Source organism: Mytilus galloprovincialis, chromosome 4 (assembly GCF_965363235.1).
Source record: "Mytilus galloprovincialis chromosome 4, xbMytGall1.hap1.1, whole genome shotgun sequence".
Classification (NCBI taxonomy): domain Eukaryota; kingdom Metazoa; phylum Mollusca; class Bivalvia; order Mytilida; family Mytilidae; genus Mytilus; species Mytilus galloprovincialis.
In genome coordinates this window covers 28,361,894-28,389,384 of record NC_134841.1, presented here as the reverse complement: position 1 = coordinate 28,389,384, position 27,491 = coordinate 28,361,894, and the positions used below count along the sequence as shown (strand labels likewise).

The following is a 27,491-nucleotide window of genomic DNA, read 5'->3' as shown; positions in this document are numbered from 1 at the left end:
TATAGAGTAAGCTATAAAAAAACGGCATAACAAATGTGACACCCCTCTAAAAGGAAATTTTATGCTTCAACTATGATCGAAAAACAAATATGGTAAATCACAATCAATGACCATCACAAAGATTATAGGTTCCTGATATCTGCTAGAGTGTGTTGGATTTGAAACTCTGTGACAGCGCTCAATTCCATCACCAAGCTATGCCATTGTTGTTACAACACAAAATTTAAAAAGATGAAAAATCAGTTATAAAAGGACTTAACTAGTCAGATCTGGACTACAAAAACATAAAACAAAAACATTAAAAACACATATGAACTGATAAGGATCTCAAATCCAACTACACCCCCCTAAACGGTACCCATTTTGCTGCACCAGATGCGCATTTCGACAATAAATGTCTCTTTAGTGATGTTTAAGTCCAAAATTAGTGAATTAATCAAGTTTTTCAACACTTGTATAACTATCAGTTTGCATTCAATTATTAGTGTAAAGACATCATTAAACATATGAGCCGTACGGTGACCTATAGTTGTTAATTTCTGTGTCAATTTTGTCTCTTTTGGACAGTTGTCTCATTGGAAATCATACCACATCTTCTTATATATATATATATATATGAGAATAGCATTACCTTGAGCAGTGACAACGTAGGTATAGATATAATATAGAATCATACGAATCATATGTGTTCATTACTGTATGTATTCTGGATCACATCCGCAATTATATTCACTGTATAGTCTATTTGATTGGATTTTTAGACATCCGTATTTTCCGGAAATAATCTGAACTTCTCCGTATTTTCACTAGTGCTTACTTTCTCTTCCTCACCGGTCTATTGCAAATGGATGCCACGACAAAACTGCTCCTGCGGATATTGTGACAAATCACCGTCAATTTACCAAACAATACACGCTCTGTAAAACTCCTGTATCATTTCTGGTGGAATTATAATCTACAATCTTCACCCACAAGTTGTTATTCTTTGTAATTTGCCGAGATTGCGATACAGTCCCTTGGTTATACTAGCTGAGTCAGGCTCAGCATAGTAAATTGACGACAACCTGTCTTTACATATCCAGACAAGGAACGACTACGTAGCAACGTACATACCTTCACACTGACAGTGGACTACATATCTTGTGTATACTCGACAGCAACCTAACAACGTTGAGTCAACATGGATCCCAGTCATGAGGAACAACAAGAAGAGGTACAGCCCCAAGAAGGAGATGTCCCTGAAATATTAGAAAATCCGTCTAATACATCTCAGTCAGATGAAATTCCCGAGGCTAGGCGAGTTCGTGACCTCACGGAAAAAGGGCAAGGAGCTTTTACCGAAAAACGTGACAAGTTCTGTCAGGAACTAGAGGCTCTCTGGACAGACATTGAATCCCAGTTATTGGAAGTAACAACGCCTCCTAACGAGCTCCAGCAACTCCTTACAGCTCAGGACAAACTAGTTAAAGCCTGTAATAACTATCGTAGGCTCACAGATGAGTTCCTTGACTTTCTGAAAAGGACCAGAACACTTGAGAGTCAAAAAGAAATAGATGCGTGTAAACTCTCTTTAGATTTTCGTCTGTCCAAAGTGGAACTGGTCATGGAAAAACTACACGAGCATCGCCTCGCTCTAACAAAGTCTAAATCTACAAAAACAAAGACATCTAGAGGCAAGAAATCCTCACACAGTGGGAGCTCCCACGTCTCTGACATTTCAAGTCTTGCACGGAAGAAGCGTGCTAAAGCAGAGGCTGCCAGAACTCAGATAGCCTTTGCTGAAAAACAGGCATTGCTCCTAAAGCAGGAGGCAATGATAGAAGAACAGACTCTTTTCAAGCAAAATGAAATAAAGGCCGAGGCAGAACAAGAAGCCATCAGAGCAGATCAAGAAGCCACAAGTAGAAATGCTGAGGCTGCACACCAGAGAGCTGAAATGAAACGCGAGGCCATACGCAGGAAAACTTTAATGGAACAGGAGGCTGCACGTGCAACACGGGAAAAGGCCGAAATTAAAGCTGCTATGAACATTCTAGAAGCACAAAGAGAAGCTGCAGCCGCAGAAGCCGAGGCTCGTGTCTTAGAATACGACGGCAGCCAAGCATTTAGCGATCTTCCTGATGAAAAGGAAGACCCGCTCCAGCGTGTGCAAGATTTCGTCAATAAACTTCCTGTATCAACTGTTGAAAAGGAAGTAACAGGACCTCAAAAGAAAAAACAAATTCCTGTTAAGATCGAGCTGAGTCACGAAGCACCAGCGTTCGTGCCATCCGTGGCACTGAACTTACTGTCACAGACATCTGCTGTCTTGCCTTCCGATACTAAGTCACCGGAAGTTACCTCTATCCCAGATCTGGGATTAGTAACCGGCATACAAAAACTAGGCCTTTCAGATGAGATCCCTGCTGAACACCAAAAACAGGGTGTTAAAGAAGCAATCCCTGTCTTACGCACAAAACAAGACGTTATAGAAGAGATCCCTGTTTCACACCAAAAACAAGGCGTAATAGAAGAGATCCCTGTTGCACACCAGCAACAAATCAACCCAACATCGGAGATTACTAGATTTCTCTTGCGCAAGGACCTGCTTTTCTCCCGATTAACAAGCTTTAACGATCGGGCAGAATCCTTCCATACATGGAAAGCAAGCTTTAAAAACGTGACAGACGAGTTACAAGTATCTGACTCGGAACAGATTGATTTATTGATCAAGTGGCTCGGTCCTGAGTCTGCTAAACATGCCATAAGCATAAGAGCGTCGAACGCCAATAATCCTACAATAGGTATACAAAGATTATGGAAGAGGCTTGACGAGCGGTATGGTGCTCCAGAAATGTTGGAAGCCTCTCTCAGGAGTAAACTTGACAAATTCCCAACCTTGACGAATAAGGACAACGCACGTCTTTACGAACTGTCTGACATTCTATCAGAAATAGAATACCACAAGGAAAATCCCAAGCTGGGATGTCTGCTAGCTTATTTTGATTCACCGACCGGAATAAACCCTGTCATTGAAAAACTACCATATGGACTTCAGGAAAAGTGGATTACAAGGGCGTCTAGATACAAATCTAATCACGGCGTTGCCTTTCCTCCTTTTACAGAGTTATCTGCATTCATCAGTGAAATCAGTAGAATTAAAAACGATCCTGGATTAATCTTTGGGTCAAAAGTCACACCAAATACAAAAGGTGCTGCGCCAAGGTTCACGTCTTACCCCAAGACTAAAGTTGGTACTCATAAAACAGCGGTTGAGCAACAATCCGGAGACGCCAGCAAACAAAGTCTTTGTATTCTGCACAATACAAAGCATTCCTTAAATGAATGTCGAGCGTTCCGAGCCAAATCAATAGAGGAACGCAAAGGTCTTTTGAAAGAAAACAATGTCTGTTACAAGTGTTGTGATTCTACCAAACACAGAAGCCGGGAATGCAACGCACGCATAAGTTGTAAAGAATGTGGAAGTAAACAACACACTACCGCACTTCACATTACTAGACCACAGCAACCTTCAAGTTCTCAGTCTAGCTCGCCTAAGCAAGCCTACGGCGGGGAGCCTATAGAATCGGCTGAAACTAAGGCAACCTCAGTTAACTCTACCTGTACTGAGATCTGCAAAGATACATATAGCGGGAAATCTTGTGCTAAAATACTGCCTGTGAATGTTTATCACAAAGATAACCAGGACAAAGTTATTCGTATGTACGCCATCATTGATGACCAAAGCAACCGGTCACTAGCATCGCCCGAATTCTTTAATATTTTCGACGTCAAAGATAAACCGGAGAACTATACTTTATCAACATGCTCCGGCAAAGTAGTCACCTCCGGCAAAAGAGGAAGAGGTTTCGTCATGGAATCAATCAATGGTAATGACAAGTTTGACCTTCCTGTACTGATTGAATGTGATCATATTCCCAATAATAGGGACGAAATACCTACTCCTGAAGTAACAATGCATCACCCTCATTTAAAAGAACTTAGAGGTAGCATTCCACCAATAGAGGAAAATTGCCAAATTCTTCTCTTAATTGGAAGAGACCTTATAGAGGCACACCATGTCCTCGATCAGCGCATAGGACCACCCAGAACTCCATATGCACAACAATTGAAACTTGGTTGGGTAGTGATAGGAGAAACCTGCATTAACAAGCAACATGTTCCTCTTGAGTTAAATGTCAAAATAACCAACATTTTGCCTACAGGACAACCTTCAACCTTTCAACCATGCACAAGCAAGTTTGACATCCGGGAAAACTACACAGACCCTGTAACGAAAGACCTACAATCGCCACTCTTTGAAAAAACAAGGGACGATGACAAGCCTGGACAGTCATATGAGGACAAAATGTTCATGAAGCAGATGGACAACGAATTTGTAAGAGACTCGGAAGGAAGTTGGGTAGCACCGTTGCCGTTCCGAGTGCCAAGACAGCCATTGCCAAGCAACAGACAACAAGCTCTTCATCGTGCTAATATGTTAGACATCAGTTTGAATAGAAACCCAGTTAAGCGGGAACACTTTCTTACTTTTATGAGTAAGATCCTGGACAATAATCATGCAGAGCTCGCTCCACCATTGCACGAACATGAGGAGTGCTGGTATTTGCCATTGTTTGGTGTTTATCATCCGAAGAAACCCGATCAGATAAGAGGTGTGTTTGATTCTTCCGCCAAATGTAACGGAGTTTCACTTAACAGCGTCCTGCTTACAGGTCCAGACTTGACCAACGATCTCTTGGGAGTACTGCTGCGTTTCAGGAAAGAAATGATCGCAGTAACTGCAGACGTTCAACACATGTTTCACTGCTTCGTTGTCAGAAATGACCACCGTAATTACCTGAGATTTTTATGGCATAAAGACAATGACCTACAGGAGAACCTTGTCGAATACCGCATGAGAGTTCATGTTTTCGGGAATAGTCCGTCACCTGCTGTTGCTACGCTTGGACTCAGAAAAGCAGCTCAAGCATCAGAACAAGAGTTTGGCAGTCACGTGACTAGCTTTGTTACAAGAGACTTCTATGTCGACGACGGTCTTACGTCATGTCCCACTAAAGAGGAAGCTGTTACGCTCATGAAGGACACACAGCAAGCATTAGCAAGATATGGAAACTTACGCCTTCACAAGTTTGCCTCTAATTGTGCGGAAGTTATGTCTGCATTTCATGCCAGTGATTTGGCTTCAAATCTTAAAGATCTAGACTTAGAATGCGATAGTAAACCCCTACAACGTAGTCTTGGTCTCAGCTGGGACGTAAACACTGATAACTTTTTATTTCAATTATCATCAGAAAACAAACCGATCACTCGGAGAGGAATTTTATCAACGATAAACAGTCTCTACGATCCTCTGGGATTTTTGGCTCCGGTGATTATACAAGGGAAACTCCTATTGAGGAAAATAGTATCAGAAACCGTCGATTGGGACCAACCTCTCACTGACGAGACAGCAGATGAGTGGAAATCTTGGAGAGATACTCTAATTGCTATCGAAACATTGCGCATTCCACGTACCTACGTGCCGTATCTGAGCAAAACCGCCACAAAGGAGTTACATGTCTTCTCTGATGCATCAGAAAAAGCCATAGCAGCTGTTGCATATCTACGCACGACCGACAGTAGTGGTGAACCAAACATAGGATTCGTTCTTGGGAAAGCTAAAGTTGCACCAACAAGTGGTCATACTATTCCACGCCTTGAACTATCTGCTGCAGTATTAGCAGTCGAGATAACACAGACCATCATGGATAATTTAGATTTACATATAGACACCGTAAAATTCTACACAGACAGTAAAGTAGTCCTAGGCTACATAAGTAACGAGACAAGAAGGTTCTTCATCTATGTCGCCAATCGAGTGGAGAAAAGAAGAAAATTTAGCTCTCCAAGTCAATGGAATTATGTACCAACTCACCGTAATCCCGCAGACTCGGGAACAAGGTCCGTACAAGCCCATGAAATTCACAGCAGCGAATGGTTATTAGGACCAAAACAACTTCTTTCCTCAGAACAGAAGAATTCTGAGGATATATACCAGCTAATAGATCCAGAAGAAGATGGAGAAATCCGTGCAACTGTTAATGTTGCAAAAACATTTTCCACACCTGGGCATAAAGGTATCGGAACTGACAGATTCAATCGATTCTCCAACTGGACATCACTTGTGCGAGCGATAGCCTTTTTGGAACGTTTCTCTCGTTTACACGGGTCAAAACAGGCATCATCAGTGACTTCTGTGGATAGTTTTTCAAATGCCGAAAATTTCATCTTAATATCTGCACAACAGGAAGTTTATGGAGATGAAATAGATTGTATAAAACGTCAGGAACAAATCAATAAGCGGAGCCCGATAGCTAACCTCAATCCGTTTTTGGATGAACGAGGACTATTACGAGTTGGAGGCCGTATTGTAAAATCGGACTTGAACCTCCGTGAAAAGAAACCATTGATCGTCCCTGGACGCAATCATGTAGCAACATTATTAGTTCGACACTACCACAACAAGATAAAACATCAAGGTCGCCATTTCACAGATGGAGCGATTCGATCCGCAGGATTTTGGATCGTAGGAGCAAAACGCTTAATCTCATCTATTATTCACAAATGTGTGACATGCCGCAAACTCAGAGGAAAAACTGAGTATCAAATCATGTCTGATTTGCCAGAGGACCGTCTTGAACCTTCACCTCCTTTTACTAACGTTGGAATAGACACCTTTGGACCCTGGACAATTGTTTCACGTAAAACACGTGGTGGATACGCCAACTCCAAACGTTGGGCAATTTTATTCACATGCTTAGTGACAAGAGCTATTCACATCGAATTAATCGAGGAAATGAGTTCTTCGGCCTTCATAAACGCCGTCAGGAGATTCGCCGCTATAAGAGGCCAAGTAAAGATTTTCCGATCTGACCGTGGAACAAACTTTATTGGAGCAATCGACGATTTAAAGATTGATTCAATCAACGTTGAAGATGGACCCTTCAAGAACTTTCTGTACAGTTCTGGTACAACTTGGATCTTCAATGCGCCGCATTCGTCCCACATGGGTGGAGCCTGGGAAAGAATGATTGGTATCACCAGAAGAATTCTTGATTCTATGCTTCTAAATGCAGCCGGAAGAAGCCTTACGCATGACGTGCTTAACACACTAATGGCAGAAGTTTCAGCAATAGTGAACTCTAGACCTCTGGTACCGGTATCAACAGATCCAGAGAATCCGTTAATATTAACTCCGGCTATGTTATTGACACAGAAAACTGACTACGTTTTCACTTCAGACCATCTTGGGGAATTCGACAAACGAGATCTCTGTCTTGCCGAATGGAGACGAGTACAGGCTCTGGCCAGTGTTTTCTGGTCCCGTTGGAGGAAGGAATACCTGCCGTTACTACAACAACGACGAAAATGGACCGAAGATCGCCGTGATCTCATCGAAGGAGACGTCATTCTTCTTAAGGACAAAAACATTTGCCGTACCCAATGGCCCGTTGGAATTATAGTGAACTCATTTAAAAGTTCAGACGAACATGTCCGAAAAGCAGAAGTGCGAGTTATCGTTAATGGAAAAGCCACAACCTACACACGCCCTATCGTGGACATGATTCTTCTCATAGAGAACACTCCTGTGTAAATATATGTATATATCTCTGGATTTATATAGTGACATTCATATGTGTTATATCTTATGGAATAATAGTGATATCAGGTAGATTTCAGACGGGGAGTATTCTGGATCACATCCGCAATTATATTCACTGTATAGTCTATTTGATTGGATTTTTAGACATCCGTATTTTCCGGAAATAATCTGAACTTCTCCGTATTTTCACTAGTGCTTACTTTCTCTTCCTCACCGGTCTATTGCAAATGGATGCCACGACAAAACTGCTCCTGCGGATATTGTGACAAATCACCGTCAATTTACCAAACAATACACGCTCTGTAAAACTCCTGTATCATTTCTGGTGGAATTATAATCTACAATCTTCACCCACAAGTTGTTATTCTTTGTAATTTGCCGAGATTGCGATACAGTCCCTTGGTTATACTAGCTGAGTCAGGCTCAGCATAGTATGCAATATATATTAGTTTTGTTTTAATAATTCAAAAACATAATTGGTACCAATATCAATAAATACACAAAATAGGGCAAGTAACACCCTTCTGGAGCACCTGAGATTACCCTCAGTTTTTGGTGAGGTTCATGTTGCTTAGTCTTAAGTTTTCTATGTTGTGTCTTTTGTACTATTATTTGTCTGGGTTTTTTTATATTTTTAGCCATTGCGTTGTCAGTTTATTTTCGAACTATGAGTTTGACTATCCTTCTGGTATCTTTTGTCCCTCTTTCATGCTAATGCTAATTAATTTCCTTTAATAGTTTAGTTAAAAGAGGCTCAAGAGATGTCAACGGGATAGTCAAACTCACGAAACGAAAACAAATTGACAACACCTTGATAAAATGCGAAAAACAACGGAAATACAAGCAACTGTCTGCAAAACACATTACCTAGACCGAGTTACACCGAAAACACTAGTTTCTTTCATATCAAATACACAAAAGCAATCTGATAAATCGGTTATCTGGTTGTCTGTATATTTATATAAAAAAAATCAGCTCCTTACCCAATATGAATCCTTTTTGAACTGGTTCGATACACAAACTCTACGGAAAGATTCATTTTGTGACTCACAGCGGATACTTTTACAATATCAATATGCAGACATCCTGATAATCGGTTCATCTCAAGCGAGAATAAAAAAGAAGATGTGGTATGATTGCCAATGAGACAACTATCCACAAAAGACCAAAATGACACAGACTTTAACAACTATAGGTCACCGTACGGCCTTCAACAATGAGCAAAGCCGGATATGAAAATATCATAAAACAAGATGAAAAGAAAAAAACACAAAATAGAGACAAACAGTTATTATGTTCAACATTCTAATATTTGACGAGCATACTATGAATTAATAGCTTTAATTGTTCATTTTAATCATAATCAAAGTGGTTTTACAGATTGACATATACATGTATAATATCAGGAGAGATGCACCAGATATCAAAATTCGGGTTCATCTTAACGCAATCATCCCTGTAGTAGTAAGTATTGTCTATAACACGTGAAACATAGAGACCTCCTCATATTATTTCTTGAAATGGACATTTCTAAAATCATTATTTATAGACTTTATAGGTCATAAAAATGAGAATGGAAATGGGGAAAGTGTCAAAGAGGCAACAATCCGACCATAGAACAGACAACAGCAGAAGGTCACCAATAGGTCTTCAATGCACCCGGAGGTGTCCTTCAGCTGGCCCCTAAACAAATATATATACTAGTTCAGTGATAACGGAAGTTATACAAAACTCCAAATTATACACAAGAAACTAAAATCAAAAATAATACAAGACTAACAAAGGCCAGAGGCTCCTGACTTGGGACAGGCGCAAAAATGCGGCGGGGTTAAACATGTTTATGAGATCTCAACCCTCATGTACATGTACTTCTGAAGACAGGTTAAATTTCCAGAAGAAAAAAGAGAAAATGAAATAAATTTGCCTTGATAGCCATATTTTTGTCTGCAATTCCTTTGGAATATAATGATTAGTCAAAGATTTAAAGTATGTATGGATAGAAATTATAACTGGGCAGACGGATTTATAAAAGAAATCAGAACCAGTTTCGAATGTCAAAATTGACTATTATATTGTCGTTTGTTGATGTTTTTCATAACTGTTTCTTGTTTCCCGGTTTTTTTTCGTTTTTTTGGCTCCTTTATAGCTAGCTGTACGGTGTCATGAGTCAAGGCTCTGTGTTGACACACGTATTTTAACCTTTAATGGTTTGCTGTTACAAATTGTGATTTGGATGAAGACTTGTCTCATTGGCACTCATTCCACATTTTCTTATATCTATGGTTATAATATTCTATTGTCATAATCTCCTGTTCGACAATATAAAACTTATCGGTAATGCTAGAATCTAAAATGAATAAATGCCATATCAGTTTAGTGTATATTAAACACAATATTTATTTTGCAAAATGTCGCTAGTACGTCTAGGTACCCTGATATACTTAAGGGAGTAGACAAACATTGGTGTTTCGAAAGACTTTGAAATCAATCTTTAAATCAATTGTATAGAAATTATAAAAAAAATGCGAAAGAAAATTTCAATTTGGATTTGGTAGGTTGTTTTAAACCTTATCAATATTTAGGCTAATATCGTTCAAAATTCGAATATACTTTTGATTATGAAGTTATCCTAGGATTGATTTCGATAACACGTAAGGTTTAGATTTGAAATAAGATACGTTAAGTTTGTTCGAGTTTTTCATTGATTTATCATTAATATTTCATGAGAAATCTATACCAGCATTACAGTATATCCAAAGAACACCACATGCCAGAAAAGGGTGATCGTAACATTTTTTAATGAAACTGAAAACAGGGATGTTTTATTCCTCATAATATTATTTAAAAAACTTATATATAAAGCTTATATTTTAAACATATGAAAAGCTACAGTTAACAGTTTGATGTAAATCTTTAAAAAATACAGTTACCTTTTCATCGAAGCATGAAACATATGTAAATGTATTGTATTTTGAAATAGGCACATGAGGACGCTGCAGTTTGGTCAGAGAATCCAATAAAATATACAGATACAGAAATACACTTAGATGCTGATAAAGCGCTGGATGATCTTGCGAAATATGTATACAATAACAGTTACCTGATGCTAAATGTTGATCATGTGATGGCATTTACTGGGTAAAAAAGCTTAGAATTATGCTTCGAAAATATTTTATTCATCTAAATAGTCTTTTTTTAAATTTTGCAATTTGAAAATAGATCCTTGAATAGTTCTAGATCATATATAATTGTTTTATTTATGCGACTGTCATACAAGTGAGCGGTTTATCTAGCTTTAAAACCAGGTTCAATCCACCATTCTCTACATAAGAAAATGCCTGTACCCTTTTAGGAATATGACAGTTGTTATCCATTCGTTTGATGTGTTTGAACTTTTGATTTTGCCATTTGATTGGGGACTTTCCTTTTTGAATTTTCCTTGGAGTTCAGTATTTTTGTGATTTTACTTTTTTTATACCTATTACACTAGTAAAATCAAACTAATGTCGATATTTATTCAATGCTAACAGTTAGAAAATCAAAATGCGTACACTATTTGATTGAACAGAATGTCACAACAGTTTTAACCATCAGAATGAGTCATGCTTTAAAGTTTTGGAATTGACAAGCTGTAAATATTTCAACCGAAGCAAAGAATACCCTTTTCATTCCCATATTTTTTTTTCTCACTGAAATTGAAATTTGCTATCTACGCCAGCTTTACTGACCGCTCAGTAGCATCTGCTACCGATAAAGATGTACCAAGAATTTATTTGAAATACTCAGCCCATTCTGCTTTAAGACAAGCTATAGGAACACATGGAGACACGCTAATAATTACCGATTAACACACTGTGATTTGACTTAACTTAAAAATGAAAATATAAATTATATATGAGAAATAAAAAATTACTACTGGAGAAACACTGAAAAATTAAAATTTCATTCTGAGGTCAAAATAAAAAAAACCTGAATGATTGGTTTACTTTGGTATTTGTTGGTACATTTTATGAACATATATCAATTTATGGTACGTTTCTATATATCGTGCATACACTAGAGGCAACATATGATTACTTGCATTTTAGTCGGTTTAAGTTTGTAACCTTTATTTGATTTCTCTTAATTGATTTATGACTTTTGAACTGCGATTAAATACTGTTGTCTCTATTTAGAAAACTAGAAAACAAAAATATAACATTTAACATGAATTATCTCCACAATTGTTATAACACAGAGGCTAGGTATAATAAAAACCTTTAAATAGGTACTTGATCAACATTAAACAATGAACTTCTTGCCCGAATGGATATTGCTTAAGTCGGTGCACATTCGATTAAAACCATTACACTTTGATCACATCAAGTAATGAAATTGTAAAAGTAACAAAAGTAATTATAAATTTCTCTAATTTGATATTGATACATAATATAAAATGTTTATAAATGATAACGAGTTCCAACTGATTTATTCCTTTCAGGCAAGATTTGGTGCGGAACAACTCAGGCGATCTTCAAAGACAAGTTAAAGGTAGGATCGCTATCTTTGTAGAACATATTTGAAAATCAACATCAAAAACACAAGGAACAAAATGTTTATATCAGGAATGTCGTGAACGATAATTAGTGAATCCATTATTTCGTGAACTTATTCATTTATAGTACTTTAACATATACCCCGAAATAAATGAACAAACAACTAACTCAAAATAATGTTTATTCTAAAATCCAACTTTTACATATAATTATATAAATTAAATTTAAATCGATACTGAACAAAAGGATATGAAAAAAATCGATCATTTTGGCTAAACAAAATCTTTTATGTTGTCAATTATATATTCCGATGTACATGTTAAAGAACAACTTATGTACATATAGACACCTAGTTACTTAATTCAACGATGTTTTTTCACAATGAATTTCCCTGAACGGGAGACAAAAGAACAACAAAGACATGGAATTTACCAGTAGCCCAACTTACTGGAAATACTATATCGCCTAAAAAACCACTTAATTAAATAGATAACAATTAACATCGATATCTTACACGGAATGAAATGAACAACATCAATTAATTTCGCTAAAAGCGTTTGCTAAAAACAATACATGTAAACGTAAACGTATTTCTCATGAAATTTCACACAAAAGAACTGACTGACATTTTTTTTATTAACAATGTTATTATCGATATAGCAAAAGAATCGGGTGAAACGGTTGTTTTTCCTTTTAAGACAAATGTGAAGATATGTAGGAAAATTCCAGGTAGATTATGGTTATGGAAAGCAAATTCAGTAATTTTAACATCCTACTTGCTAGTATGCACATGACTGAGAACAGAAATAGGAAATGTTTCAAAGAGACAACAATCAGAAATAAGAACAGCCGAAGGACATCATTGGGTATTCAATACAGCGAGAAGATTTAACAACCGAGGGCGTGCTACAGCTGCCCCCTAAACACAAATGTGTACAATTTTAGTGATAATGGAACTCCAAAATATATAAAATAAACTAAAATTAAAAATCATACAAGACTAACAAAGGCCATTTATGCAAGAACATAAGCACACATTAACAATATAATGAAATAAAATTATTGTTTAGAATTAATTGTATAAGTTTGGATATTTAGGATATACGTACGTTAATAATATAGAAGGTATCATATGTAAACAACCTTGGTACGCCGTCTCGATCATTGAGTCACCAGCAATAGGATTTGTTGCAAGGACTGCTGCACACGAATTAGCTCACAAGTAAGTGCTTATATCTCTCTTAACAAATAATCGCTTGAGAGGCAAGTAATGATGATTATCATACATGTCATATATAATTGATACAGTGTTTTATTTTTTACAAATACTATACTTACGCATTGATGAGAATGAACCCACCAAACTGTTTAACAATCAAAATAACATATGTGACACTTTGTTAGATTATTGTTTGAGTGAAACAAACAAAAAACAAAAAATACAAAAATCTTATTAATACCCTTTGAACTAGTGTATTAATTAAGTGAATTATATTGTTGACGATCGGATAAAGCAGCTAAATTAGAAGAAACGGTAAATTAGGAGAGCAGCGGTGTAGTGATTGAGCGCATCAGACTTCAAACAAAAATCCCCGTTTCTGAGAGAAAATTCCAAGGACTAAATTTCTCTTCCTTGAGACCATTTGGGAGTATGGTCTTCAGAAACGATGATAGTTCGTTGGATCGGCACTATAAATGGATGACCCATAATTTGTTTAACCCGAATCTGATGCCTCTTTAAGCATTCATAATACCAGATTACAGTTAGTTTCCGTTCTCTTTATAAAATATCAATTTAAAACTGATTGACTTGAATTTTATAGTATGCCATTGTTGTTGCTTTGAATTTCAAAATGAGATGAACCAATAGTGTCCTGTAAAATATTTTTTCTTTAAATAATGTACGGGATATGTTCATACTGACACTTTAGAACATACTTACCCCTTCTCGTCCAATGAAAAGTCAGTTTTTTGCCCTCTAATTTTCATAGTACATGGTTTTCCATGCACTATGAAATGCTATACATGAATGACTTTTCATTGTCAGTTAATTATTTAAGTGAACTCTTAAAAGCTGCACTAACAAAGTATACAATCCCCTAAGGCATTTTCCTTGGGAAAATAGCCTATTGATTAAAGATGAAAGAGCAAAGATTAAAATAAAAAGTTTTTGAACTTTGCAAAATTTCATGCATTTTCTAATGGTACACATTTATAGAATACACAAAAAAAAAATTTTAAGGATAAAAAAAATGATATTTATCTAATTTATATACCTTACATTTGAGGGAATTATTTTCTTTTTCTTTAAAAAAAAAACACAATGCCAGACTGCTGATATATAAAGCAAAAGGTTGTTTTCGGAGAAACACAATACATTTAAATTTATCAATAAAAAGTAAGCATTTAATGTTGAAGGTCTGAATTCAAATATTCATACAGAGAGTTTTATATTTATAAAAAAAATAAAGTTTCAAAAAAGGGGATTTATATAACATTCTGTTGATTTTTAAAATAAAAAAAATCTAAAGATATATAAGTATTAACTTTTACCTGAAGCAGAAGAAAAACAATTTATCCTTCGCAAACTATGTCAGTGCTATTTCATTTCATCCATTGAAATGATCATCACCTATGTTTTATATTTAGTTCATTATAAAAAGTGAACTCTTATTTAGGTTTGAATATTACAATGTTACATTAATTTGCTAGACATTGAATTGAACAACGTGATGTGCCCATATTAATACTGTATATTTAAATACTGTATGACTCAAACCAAAGATGTCCCTGTGAACTGGTGCAACATGGCGATGCTAGATATTAAATTAGAGTACGAGATGTGCTCATATTGTCACAATATTTTTAATTTCAGTATGAGTTTAACCGTAAATATCCATATCAACTGACGAAACACTGAGGGGACTTTGAATTTAAGTACATTATGTTCATTATGTCATTGTATATTTATTGTGGTATGAATTAAACGAAATCACAAAAATACTGAACTCAGAGGAAAATCAAATCGCAAAGTCCCTAATCATGGCAAAATCAAATGACAAAACACATCAAAAACGAAAGGACAACAACTGTAAACCAAAATAAAATTAAACTCCTTCTCTTTAATTTCAGTATGAGGTGTGGCCATGATGTGACTCCCGGATGTTCGACAGAGGAACAGTTCGTAATGTCGCCGAACTTTAACATTGCTACATACAAATATAGGACCAATCCATACAAATTTTCTCCATGCTGCATTGAAAGCATTCGTGCGCACCTTAAGAAGTAAGTATGTTAATATATATATATAAAAGTTGGAGTTAGATTTTAGAAGATTAGACCTTTAAATGGCACATAAATAGCATGTGGGTGTACGACAACCGTAAAGTGTATAGTTTATAATTTTTGTGTCATTTGGTCTCTTGTGGAGAGTTATCTCATTGGCAATCACACCACAACTTCTTTTTTATAGTTAGAAATATATAGAAAAAATCCAAATAGATATGTTATATCAAACAATGAAAAAATATTTAATCTGATACTTCCCCGTTTCACAACTTTACTATTTTTGAGCATGGGCATAATGCAATATTCAAAAGTAAAAAAAACCATATAACTCGCTCTTTCTTGAAGAATCTCACTACAATTGATATATTTGTATTAATAAATGAAAAAATGTTAACATTCAATCCTTCGTAGAACGAAATATTGTCTTTGCTTATTGTTCAAGGCCGTACGGTGACCTATAGTTGTTAATTTCTTTGTCATTTGGTCTCTTTTGAAAGTTGTCTCATTGGCAATCATGACATATCTTCCTTTTTATATTTCTTTTTTTTTTTATATTTCAGTACAAATCTACTAAGAAATATTAAACTAAAGCATAGTTCATTAGAGGCTATCACAAAAAGCAAAAGTACTAATAAGATTTTACATTAAAGTCAGTTTTCTGCTTCGCATGCGACAACTGTCGTAATCATTTTGTAAATTAATAAGTTAGAATAGAAATAAATGAATTGGAATGAATGGGCTTACAGAATAATTACATTAGCATATTCAAAAACACTCAATACATTACTATCCACCAACAGCAGTATGAACCATGGTAGTATCATTAATTAAAGCGGTTGTGAAACTCACAACATCTCAATGATGAGTAGTTAAGCATCAAACATTTTCAATTTTCTGTTCAATTGATAATCGTTATTTTAGTATACTTTGCAAAGAAAGAAACGTATAACTGATTTTTAAGAATTTTAATTTACGTATTTGAGTGGAAATTATTCATCCAAAACGAAATTGATTAAAGAAGAGGACAGTCAATGGCCTTGAAGTTGATAAATAAAAGTCGATTCATCACCATTAGAGTTACCCCCGATGTCGTTTCATTATGACCACCTCTCCGAGCTAACAATGCTAGACATCTACGGCATCGGTGATATCAATGCTCTAATGTTGTTGCATGTAATTATTAGCCGATCATGTTGCAACATTTATCGCAGAGGATTAAGGATCTGAGGCGATGGTGGACGCAGGCGCACACGTATATATCCGGACTGTAGACGCCAATGAAGATATTGAAAAAAAAAGAATCTCAATATTTCAACATTGTGATGAATTAAATTTTTAAACGTGGGCCTCATATGTGCAAAAGTGTACCAGTTGAGTTGACCGTTAACTTGAAAAACGTACGCTAACTTTCACGGCAAAAGGTTATATGCACTTGTAGTGAGCCAAACCAAACGAACGGACATTTAAAGTTTAAAACTTACCTGTAAAAATCCGAAGATGCAATTGACCGTATCCTTTTTATCTTAAAATACATATTTTGCATTTTCAAAGATACATCCAACCTATGCATTTCTTTTTTTAATAGTATATAACCATAAATAAATTATAGAAACAAATTAATCCACCTTTAATGTTAGAGGTTTAACTATAAAAAAAACAAGATTAACGCACCATTTTCTTCGAAAAATGCATGTACTAAGTCGGGGATATGACACTGTGGAATAATTTTATTCGTCCAATTTTCGTGGAATTCATGAACCACGAAATTGGATTTTCAGCGAACAACACGTTTTTTAAAGGCTTACACGCAGACTTGGGGAAAACGTCCTTAGGTATATTATTATGTATCTATGATAATATGCATACTATCCTCATCTTGATTGTCAAATGCAATATGGGGTTTGTCTATACGAAATTGTAAGTCCTGAAGTAATCGGGGCATACCTTTTGACTTTCAAAGCATATACATGTAGAAATTAGAGAGAGAGAGAGAGAGAGAGAGAGAGAGAGAGAGAGAGAGAGAGAGAGAGAGAGAGAGAGAGAGAGAGAGAGGTCTAAATACAGCACAAACAACATTTTCCAAAAGACCAAAAGAGTGAAAAAGTATATCTTAACAAAACGCATTTGACTAACAGGTTGAACAACTATTGTTCTTAAATCCTGCCGACTGCCATTGACGGTTGCCAAATAAATTGATCACAAGCAATCCAACATTAAAACAAAAATACGAATTTTAAAAGCATTGAAGACCCAGAGTTTCGAAAGGTTTTGTCAATTACAGTAAATCCATTCCTTAGTAGAAAAATACTTAACATTTCGAAATATCAAAGCTTTAAATATTTATAAACTGTTCATTTATATTTATAACCATATCAATGATAATTTATGTCAACACAGTGATACTGACTTCTGTGCTGGTGATTGTGTAAAAATATACGGATAGTCTATGCAAATAATATTTCGAAGAGATAGCACCGTTGTCAAAGGAAATAAAAACAGCAGTTAATAAAGCTAGCAGTCTGATTTGCATCAAGGAGACAAGTAACCTCGTAATTGTTGCAAATGCGTTCTAAATTTCGGGAATATTGAAAAACTTTGGCGCAATTGTCTTTTTTCAAAGAAAGTTTAACTTTGTTGTAATTTAGTTGTGAGGACATTTAATGGATTATTAATCCTCACAAGGTTAACAGTGTACCTACTGTGTGTTCATTTATTTTCGTAAATACCAATTTTCGTGGATTCATTGAGTAAAATTACATTTTCGAATTAATTTCGTGGTTATGCCAAAGTCGGCATTCGGGTCTCTACAAACATTTTAATTCATTAAAAATTTAAATTCGTGGTAAACCTGTTTCAAAGAAATCAACAAAAACTGATATACAATGAATAATAATGAATCCGCTGTAAAGTTAGCCTTACGATGAAGTTGGTTTTTCGGTATTTTTTTACTTAGGGGTTACTTACTTGTCAGAAATTTCAAGGGTTGGAAGAAACTCAATAGACGATAGACTGTAGTAAATATTAAAACTGCTTAACTTAAAAAAAGACTTTATTTTTGTATAGACCATCGAAGGAAAGAAGTCTTATACGACGGACGCCACCTGTGGAGCAGGATCTGCTTCCCCTTCTATAGCACCTGAAATCACCCCTAGTTGTTGGTGGAGTCCGTGTTGTTTACGCATCATTGTCAATATAATGGAAATTGTCGTACAAGTGAGAGGTTTAGCGCTATAAAAACCAGGTTCAATAAACCATTTCCTGCAATTGAAAATGCTTGTACCAAGTTAGGAATATGACAGTTGTTGTAGTATTTTCTTCAACCTTTAAAGTCAGCCCTTTAAACAATATATTTGAATACATTAGTTTGGTGTTGTTTTAACTTTCGACCAAAATGATTGTGATCAATTTATTTGGTAATCGTCAATGGCAATCAGCAGGGTTTAAGAACATCATTTGTTAAACCTGTTAGTCAAATGCGTTTTGTAAATATATATTTTTTCACTCTTTTGGTCTTTTGGAAAATGTTGTTCGTGCTGTATTTAGACCTCTCCACAACGAAATTTGTTTTACATGCACATGTATAAAAATTGCGGTTTTTATCCAACGCAATCATAGGTTTGAACATAGTTTTCAATTTAGACTTGTATATATTTATATGTATATTTCTCATCCCTTTCATTTAGCCTGAGTGCTATGATATCGAACGAGACCACGTTTGAACACAGATATGAATGTTTAAACCATCATTCAGCGAAAGACGATTTTAGTTATCTGGACAGATCTATATTACCCGGACAACGATATACACTGAACGATCAGTGTAGATACTTATTGAACGACCCAAATTCTTTTTTATGTGGGGTGAGTATTGATTATCATTTATGGGGAAACAAAATTCTTGAATTAAATTTTATTTTAAATGCTTATGTCGTCGCTGATATGTCCTGGTAAAATTTATTAAAACCGAGTCAACGTGTTTGACGGCACAAATTTGTGATATACAACTTTATTAAGAGTTCAGAGTGATATAGACAGTGGGACGACCGATAAAGTATATTATCTGACCTCCTATAAATTTCCAGGATTATGATTGGTTAAAACCAACACTTGCTCTCACCCCACAAGAAGTTTCCGGTCACCTTATTGCGTGAACCCCTGAGGGTTCACGCATATTTATTATTAGAAATATAGTCTATGGAGGAATATTCTGAAGTTAATTATTGTTCATTCAAAACACTTATTCATCTTATCTGTATTTGCTTCCTTTAATTAAGAGCACCTTCATACGGGGTATCTCAGATATGTAAAACATGGCAATAAAGAATTTTCACAGATCGTTAATTCACTTATCTGATATATGCTGATAAACTATCTTTATATCCTTTTCAAACATGTATGTTTGTTGTAAAGCTATATTTTATGCATTTCAAGTGTATACTTATCCAAAGTTGACAGTTGTACCCTATGATAAACAAGTGAAAGTAAAATGGTCAAGATTTAATTATTACGACCTATGGTATCAAACACCTGTGTCTAGATTTTCTCAGAGAAATAATCAAAAATTGTGCTGTAGTTTCTACATAATGAGTTACCGTGAACTTTGGGATTTGATTTGTAACAATAAAATCATTATTCACACGGCATTTCGACAAATCAAATAAAAAAGAAATCTGTGTCAAACGAAAATAAAACAAGTGAAATAAAGACTGCTCGTTAATGTACATTTTTACAACTTAAACTGTTTCCTCTTTACAGTATTATCTATCAATTAAGTTATCAGTCAAGTTAATTAAATGTTTATTTAAGGTAGCACTACAGTCAAATTTTTCTGACTCCAATCAACAGTCTTTAACGATTAATTTCTCCAAAACTACTCAATGGATTTTTTAAAATCTTTAACTCATTTTAAAGCTGAAATATAACTATTAATCTGTTTCAAAATTTAAGGAAACTTTGTCAATTCTTATCAGTTTAAAATTAATGAAAAATGTACGACCATTAAATGTGAGCTTGCCGTAATTTGGAAAAAAACGGGGAAATGTAAGTAATTTTTGGTATGACACTTTGTCAATTTTTCCTTTGAGGGTAGCAATATTTTGTATCTTATATCATCAAGCAGTTTAATATGATTGCATCCGTTGCAGCGAATTAATTTGTCATTACCTATGTACAGTTTGAGCTTTTTGAAAAAGTTGTGCTTTCCCATTGTCTGTGTGTAAGTCTTGAAGGATTTCGGAATAGTATTTTTTTAGCGTGTTGTATCCATATTATAGATGCGTTTTATGATTCAATCGTGCCTATTGCTCGTTGACTTCAATTAAGAAATAACTCCTTCGTGTCACGCTCTATGCTCATTTTAACATGGGTAGGCATTTACTGTCGATATTTTACATTGAGCGTTATAAAGTAAAATATTTGAGGTTAATTAGCTCAGTGGAAGTTTTGTTTATAGGTCAGACGTAGTAAAGTCACTTTGTATACTTTATGTCTATTCCAAATTTTGTATCAACATTATGAAAACAGTGTGACAAATAAATTAACATTATTTGATAGACATACATTGGTATGTAAATAAACTCATCATAGATACCCAGATTGAAATTTTATATTTGCTCCAGACGCGCGTTTCGTCTACAAAACACTCATCAGTGACGCTCGAAACCATAAAAAGTTAAAAAGGACAAATAAAGTATGAAGTTGCATAGCATTGAGGACCAAAATAACTTAAGTTTTCTCATATACAGCTAAGGTAATCTTTTCTCGAGGTCTAAGAACAGCCTTAGTATTTCAAAAATTCAAAGTTGAAAAAAAATTATAAATTTGGTCAAGGACATCTCAGTTATAATATTACAGAAGCCCATTCCTACGTACTGTTGGGGTCTTGTATACTGTTTTAGTCAAGATGGTTTTTGTTATGGTATGTATGGATATAATGGAAGCCCATGTAATGTAACTTCTGTAAGTATGAAAGATATTTATATATAGATATAGGAAGATGTGATATGAGCGCCAATAACACAACTCTCCATCAAAGTAACAATTTATAAAATGTAAACCATTATAAGTTAAGGTACGGCCTTCAACATGGAGCCTTGGCTCACACCGAACGGCAAGCTATAAAGGGTACCAAAAAATGCTAGTGTAAAACCATTCAAACGAAGAAAACTAACGGTCTAATATATATAAAAATGAGAAACGAGAAATACGTATGGACTACATATACAGAGGTCAACCACTGTACATATATGATCACTTTTCAATTTTCGCCATAAATGCATAAAAACCGAACAAACCAGATGATGACGAACAAAAGTTCACAATAACATTAACTGATGAGACAAAATTTGATGATGAAAAATTAGTATTGCAATTAAATGCAATTTAGATACCAGGATTTAAGTTGTGACCACCAGACGCGCTTTTCGTATACAAGAGACTCTCATTGAAGCTCAAGTCAAACATTAAAAACAACATAAGTACGAATTTGAAGAGCATTGAAAACCCATAATTCCGAAGGTTTGGCAATACAGTAAATATATTCCTGGGTAAAAAATCCTAAGTATTTCGAAACATTCAAAGCTTTAAATCTTTATAAACTGTTCATTTATATTTATATTTATTACCATATCAATGATAATTCATGTCAACACAGTAATGCAGACTTCTGTATTAGTTAGAAACCTCCAACAGCAACGGCATTCAACCAAGTGGTTGTAAATAAACTCACCATAGATACCAGGATTAAGGTTTTGTATGCCAGACGCGTGTTTCGTCTTCAAATGACTTATCTGTTACGGTCGATTCAAGTTACATTGGAACTCATTAGTCAAATGAAACTGACAACGTCATGGCTAATCAATATAAAGACTAAAAGACACACAATAGTATACACAACTCAACATAGAAAACTTGAACCTGAAAATAAAGATCCCACCAAAAACTGGGGCAGATGCTGCTTAACATATATCATCCGTCGTGTTGTTCATGAAAGTTCAAACCCGGTTGAATGGGAACAGTAACATGTTTTGTGTTGAACTAGTTTTTAGTACTTAAGGATGTTCGCTACTCTGTTTAAAAATAACAAACTTTTTAAAAGACTGTTATGAATTGATAGTATATAAATAAAGAAACAATAAAAGCAGAAAAAAATGGAGGGTCCGTGTGCTTGTTTTCGAGCTATAAGTCATAGAAAATTTGGCGGGAAATAATTCTCTCATTTAACATGGCACCTTTTTTTGTTTTAAAAACTATGAAAAAATAACGGATTTTATAAGATTTTGAAATATGGCTTTTTGAACTTAAAGTAATAAAACTATATAAAAAAAAAGGCGGGGTTAGTGGGCAAATTTTTTTAATGGCAATACATGGATAAAACCAGAGGATTCCGAAAATCTGACAAAAATTGAAAAAGTAGAGGAGCAAACATCCTTAAGTAACTCCAAGTTAATCATGAAATCAGGCAAATTATATGGAGAGTCAATGCAAACATTTTTTCGAAGCTTAAAGGAAAGAAAAATAACAATTAATAAAGCAAGCAGTCTGGTTTGCATCAAGGAGACAAGTAACCTCGTTATTGTTGCTTCGCATCACGATGCGAAGCTATTAGTTTTAATCGAAATACACACCATCTTGAATAAATTACTTTTCACGTATAGGTTCTGATTGGATGCGGCTGAGATACAGCAACAGCTATTGGCTTAAATGAGATAAGGAATTACAGACTTTTCTTGGCCAGGATAAGACATTAAATGCTGGAAAATTTACTATGTATATTTCAGTTCCGATCAACTGTCATTAATTCATGTTCGTTTTATTATGCATACATTTACAAATGATTTCACTATTGAAATATCAATTATTAATAGGTGTTTATTTGCATTGTTACTCTGCAATTTGCACGACTTGATTTGCTAAACAATGTTCATATACAATGTTTACAAAAATGCATTATCTGTAGTTTTTAACTTCTGACAATCTAGGCACCCCTCCCCCTTTTAAGTCGTATCTATTTATAATTGTTTAAATTTTCAACAAGAAATTAAGAGTTTTTAAAAGCATGGGTATATAACGCATACAGACACTCTTAAAGAATATCATTTTTTTTGTCAATCAATATCTAAAAATACCACATTTCCAAAACTAATTAATAACCACATGCACACATATTACCTTTAATTAGAGAAGAGCGAAGCAGTCCATAGCTTTTAGAACTTGCTGCAATTGCGTTCAGAATTAAGGGAATGTTGCAAAATTTTGGTGCAATTGTCGGTTTTGAAATAAAATTTAACTTTGTTGTAACTTAATTGTCATGACATTTTATGGATTATTAATCCTCACAAGGTTAACAGTGTACCTATTGTTTGTTCATTTATTTTCGTCGATACCAATTTTCGTGGATTGAGTAAATTTATATTTTCGAAGATATCAATTTTCGAGGTTATGCCAAAGTCGGCATACAGGTCTCTACAAACATTTTAATTAGTTAAAGATTTAACATCGTGTTACCCATGTTTCAAAGAAATCTGATATACAATGAATAAAAATGAATCCACTGTATGTTAAGTTACCCTTATGACGAAGTTGGTTTTCCGGTATGGTTTCACTTAAGGTCTACCTACTTGTCAGAAAATTTCAGGGGTTGGAAGAAGCTCAAAGCCTTTGACGATAGACTTTAGTGAATATTAAAACTGCTTAACTTAAAAAAAAAACTTTATTTTTGTATAGATCATCGAGGGAAAGTAGTCTTCAACCTTTAAAGTCAGCCTCTTCACATGATTTTGGAATACATTGTTTTAGTGTTGTTTTAACTTTCGACAATTCACTGTGACAACGAGAACTCATGAGAACTCACAGTTACTGGCAGTATACAAGATATTTGAATACATTGTTAAACTATTGTTTTAACTTTCGACAATTCACTGTGACAACGAGAACTCACACTTACTGTCAGCTAGTTCAGACCCCATTTCAACTAAACACTTCAAAAGGGGAATTTCGATTGACGGTGGTTACATTTACACTGGTTTTATCGGAATTAGACAACACTTTAAAACAAAACAAGTCTGTATTCACAATACAATAAAACAACGATACACAACCCCAAACATAAATCTGCTTAATACCGTGGTTGAAATCAGGTTGTTCTCTGGAAGTGGCAACCGTTATGAAAGGTAAATGCATAATGTTATATGTCCAATAACTGGTTTATATGATAATGTCCACTTAGATATGTTCTATAAAACTCTCTTAAATTCAGATATGCTACTATGGTAATTGCGTGCTCAATGAGTTAATCCCAACAATAACATCAACAGAAGCAGCAAATACAACAATAGAATCAACAACAGAGGAGCAAACTACAACAGGTGTAACGGAATTAATAACAACTACAGAGGAAGTAACAACAGTTGAAACTGAATTAACAACAACTACAGAGAAAGTAACAACAGTTGAAATTGAATTAACAACAACTCCAGAGAAAGTAACAACAGTTGAAACAGAATTAACAACACTTTCAGAGGAAGTAACATCAGTTGAAACTGAATTAACAACAACTACAGAGACATCACCTCCACCGGAATTTACAACAGAAACAGAATCAACAGAGGAAGTAACACCAAGTGCAACTGAATTAACAACCACCACAGAAGATGCTAACTTACCTCAATGGTCTCATTGGACTTTATGTAGAAAGAATTGTGTACGATTGAGATTCCGGTACTGTGGATATATGGAAAAAACATGCAAAAGACGAGTTAAACAATATGAAGCTTGTACTAATGATTATTGCCAAGAAGATACGGTATTTACTTAATCAGATATAATTTTAAGTATCAGCTAACAGAAGATTTACTACATTTTGTAAAACTCAATTTCGAATTGAATTATAAGACAAAAGTATGATTAGTTTATACTTTTTTAGTAATACTTTTTAATTTAGTACTTTGAAAGTCGTGTTATAAAATAAGAATGATAAACGAAAATGATATTTTTATCTTCATAATTTGTTAATTAAATGTAACTTTTATTTGATTTTTACTTGTTCAAAAACAAATAAGGTTAATATAATATGGTAATATAAACGTGAACTTCTTTTAAAATATTAGCCTTTGATAAGCCAATGCAATGCCTGGTATGAATTTATAGCATTTTTATTATAAGATGACCTCGAGTGTCACTGAAAAGACAGGTAGTGTCGAAATTCACAATGGGTGCAGAAAATTGGTACCGTTTATATTATTAGAAGAAACCAGTTTAATAATATATTTAATATATATAAAACGAGCATCTTCAATCTAATTGATTTCCTTAAGTTATCTATTGTAGCCTGCAATCTTCTTCGTATAAAACAATCACATGTTTAAAATTTCAAAGATATGATTTAATCAAGTGTATGTAAACTCTCTTGATTGTCTGTAGTTCTATTTCTTACGTTTAAATCTATTCTAGGCAAAAACAATTAAGGCAATCAAAGGAAAAGGCAAACGCAAAGACGAGGGCAAAAGCAAAGGCAAAGACGAAGACGAAGACGAAGACAAACGCAAAGACAAGGACAAAAGCAAAGGCAAAGGCAACCGCAAAGATGAGAGCAAAAGCAAAGGCAAAGACGGAGACGAAGGCAAAGGCAAACGCAAAGACAAGGGCAAAAGCAAAGGCAAAGGCAAAGGCAAAAGATAAAGTTCAGCAAAGGAGAATCCCTGTCATATACTTCTCCAAGATTAAGAAAACTATTAAATAGTACTTTATTAAAAATTAATGTGTTAGGTTTTAGTTCATAGTTACAAAAAGTATCGTTCAGTAGAGACGACCGGGAAATGCTACATTACATTCAAAGCATTTGTGAAGCGACCAAGATAGAAAAGTAGCTCTTCAACTTATAAAGGTGACAAAATCTAAGAATTTGTTTACGACGGTAACCACACTGAACAAATGTGTGTATGGTAAACAACAATCATACATTCTGAAATAAAAAATGATTTACTTGTTATTTGAAATATACACGCAAAGGTCTAGTGTCTAATTTTTAATACTTAAATATGTTACTATGACAGTTGTTATCCATTCGTTTGATGCGTTTGAGCTTTTGATTTTGAAATTTGATTAGGGACTTTCCCTTTTTGAATTAACCTTAGAGTTCGGTATATTACTTTTCACTCTGATATTTGGGTGTGTTAATCGTGTGTGCAAATTAATTAACAATGAGAAACCTATAGTTGTTAATGTCTGTGTCATTTTGGTCTCTTGTGGACAGTTGTCTCATTGGCAATCAAACCACATCTTCTTTTTTTATATCCTATCAATATATCCATAAACTGATTCAAAGGATGTTCAGCATACTAATTTGCATTCTTCAGTTTTACATTGATTGCCTGCTTTCCCCAACTTATGTTGTAGTTATTTTTCCATTTCACAGGAAGTTTCAATATAAATCTATTTTCTGGTGTAATTGTAAGATTTTAAAAGTTATAAGTGTTCAGATATAACCACCAGGAAATTGTTTTCGAAAAAAATACTTATTCATTTACACATTTTACTATTTTAACAAAACGTTTATATAGTGTCGTCTATATTTCAACATTCTCGTTTAATTCGCATTTTTTTGTTTATATTACCATTTAAATTAAAATTAAAAAAGCTCACAAAAGAAGGCCTTTAATTTTATACTAAGACTCAAATTTTCGTCTACGACAGATACTTCTATTATACCTTTTACTCACAAATGTATATTTTTGCAGCATATCAATCGATTTGGTTGATATTTGTTCCTGATTTTCTAACTCATGTAACACGATGAATTGGTGTTTTCAAGACTCAAACAGTCAGTAAAAAGAACTTAGATTGGTATATATAAGACTTGATTAGCACATTGACGTTTTAAACCAATTTAATGCAAAACTCGCATTATCTGTCATTTAATAGTCCATTTTCTAATTACCGATTTGAAACTGTTATAACACACTTTTTAAACAAATTACTTCCCTTTGTCAATCTACACTGGTTCCATACTGGACAAAATTGGCTCT

At 34.6% G+C, this 27,491-nt stretch overlaps 1 protein-coding gene across 1 annotated transcript; it reads left to right on the top strand.

Moving 5' to 3' along the window:
• The first annotated feature begins 1,180 nt into the window (after positions 1-1,180).
• Positions 1,181-26,873, top strand: LOC143071003 (uncharacterized). The gene is made up of 10 exons (XM_076245094.1): positions 1,181-1,484; positions 5,580-5,776; positions 10,626-10,783; positions 12,126-12,175; positions 13,279-13,402; positions 15,313-15,465; positions 19,152-19,329; positions 21,322-21,426; positions 24,725-25,270; positions 25,918-26,873. Exons 1-10 carry the CDS (start codon positions 1,181-1,183, stop codon positions 26,143-26,145), a joined length of 2,043 nt encoding a protein of 680 aa, XP_076101209.1. The 3' UTR covers positions 26,146-26,873.
• Positions 26,874-27,491: the final 618 nt, after the last annotated feature.

What these genes read in the sequence shown, in the direction of transcription:
- LOC143071003 (XM_076245094.1), top strand. Translation starts at nt 1,181, where the DNA reads ATGGATCCCAGTCATGAGGAACAACAAGAAGAGGTACAGCCCCAAGAA. An exon ending in TAAAGCCTGTAATAACTATC is followed by an intron (nt 1,485 to 5,579) that starts GTAGGCTCACAG and finishes CTGATGCATCAG; the next exon opens with AAAAAGCCATAGCAGCTGTT. An exon ending in GCCCATGTAATGTAACTTCT is followed by an intron (nt 21,427 to 24,724) that starts GTAAGTATGAAA and finishes TCTTAAATTCAG; the next exon opens with ATATGCTACTATGGTAATTG.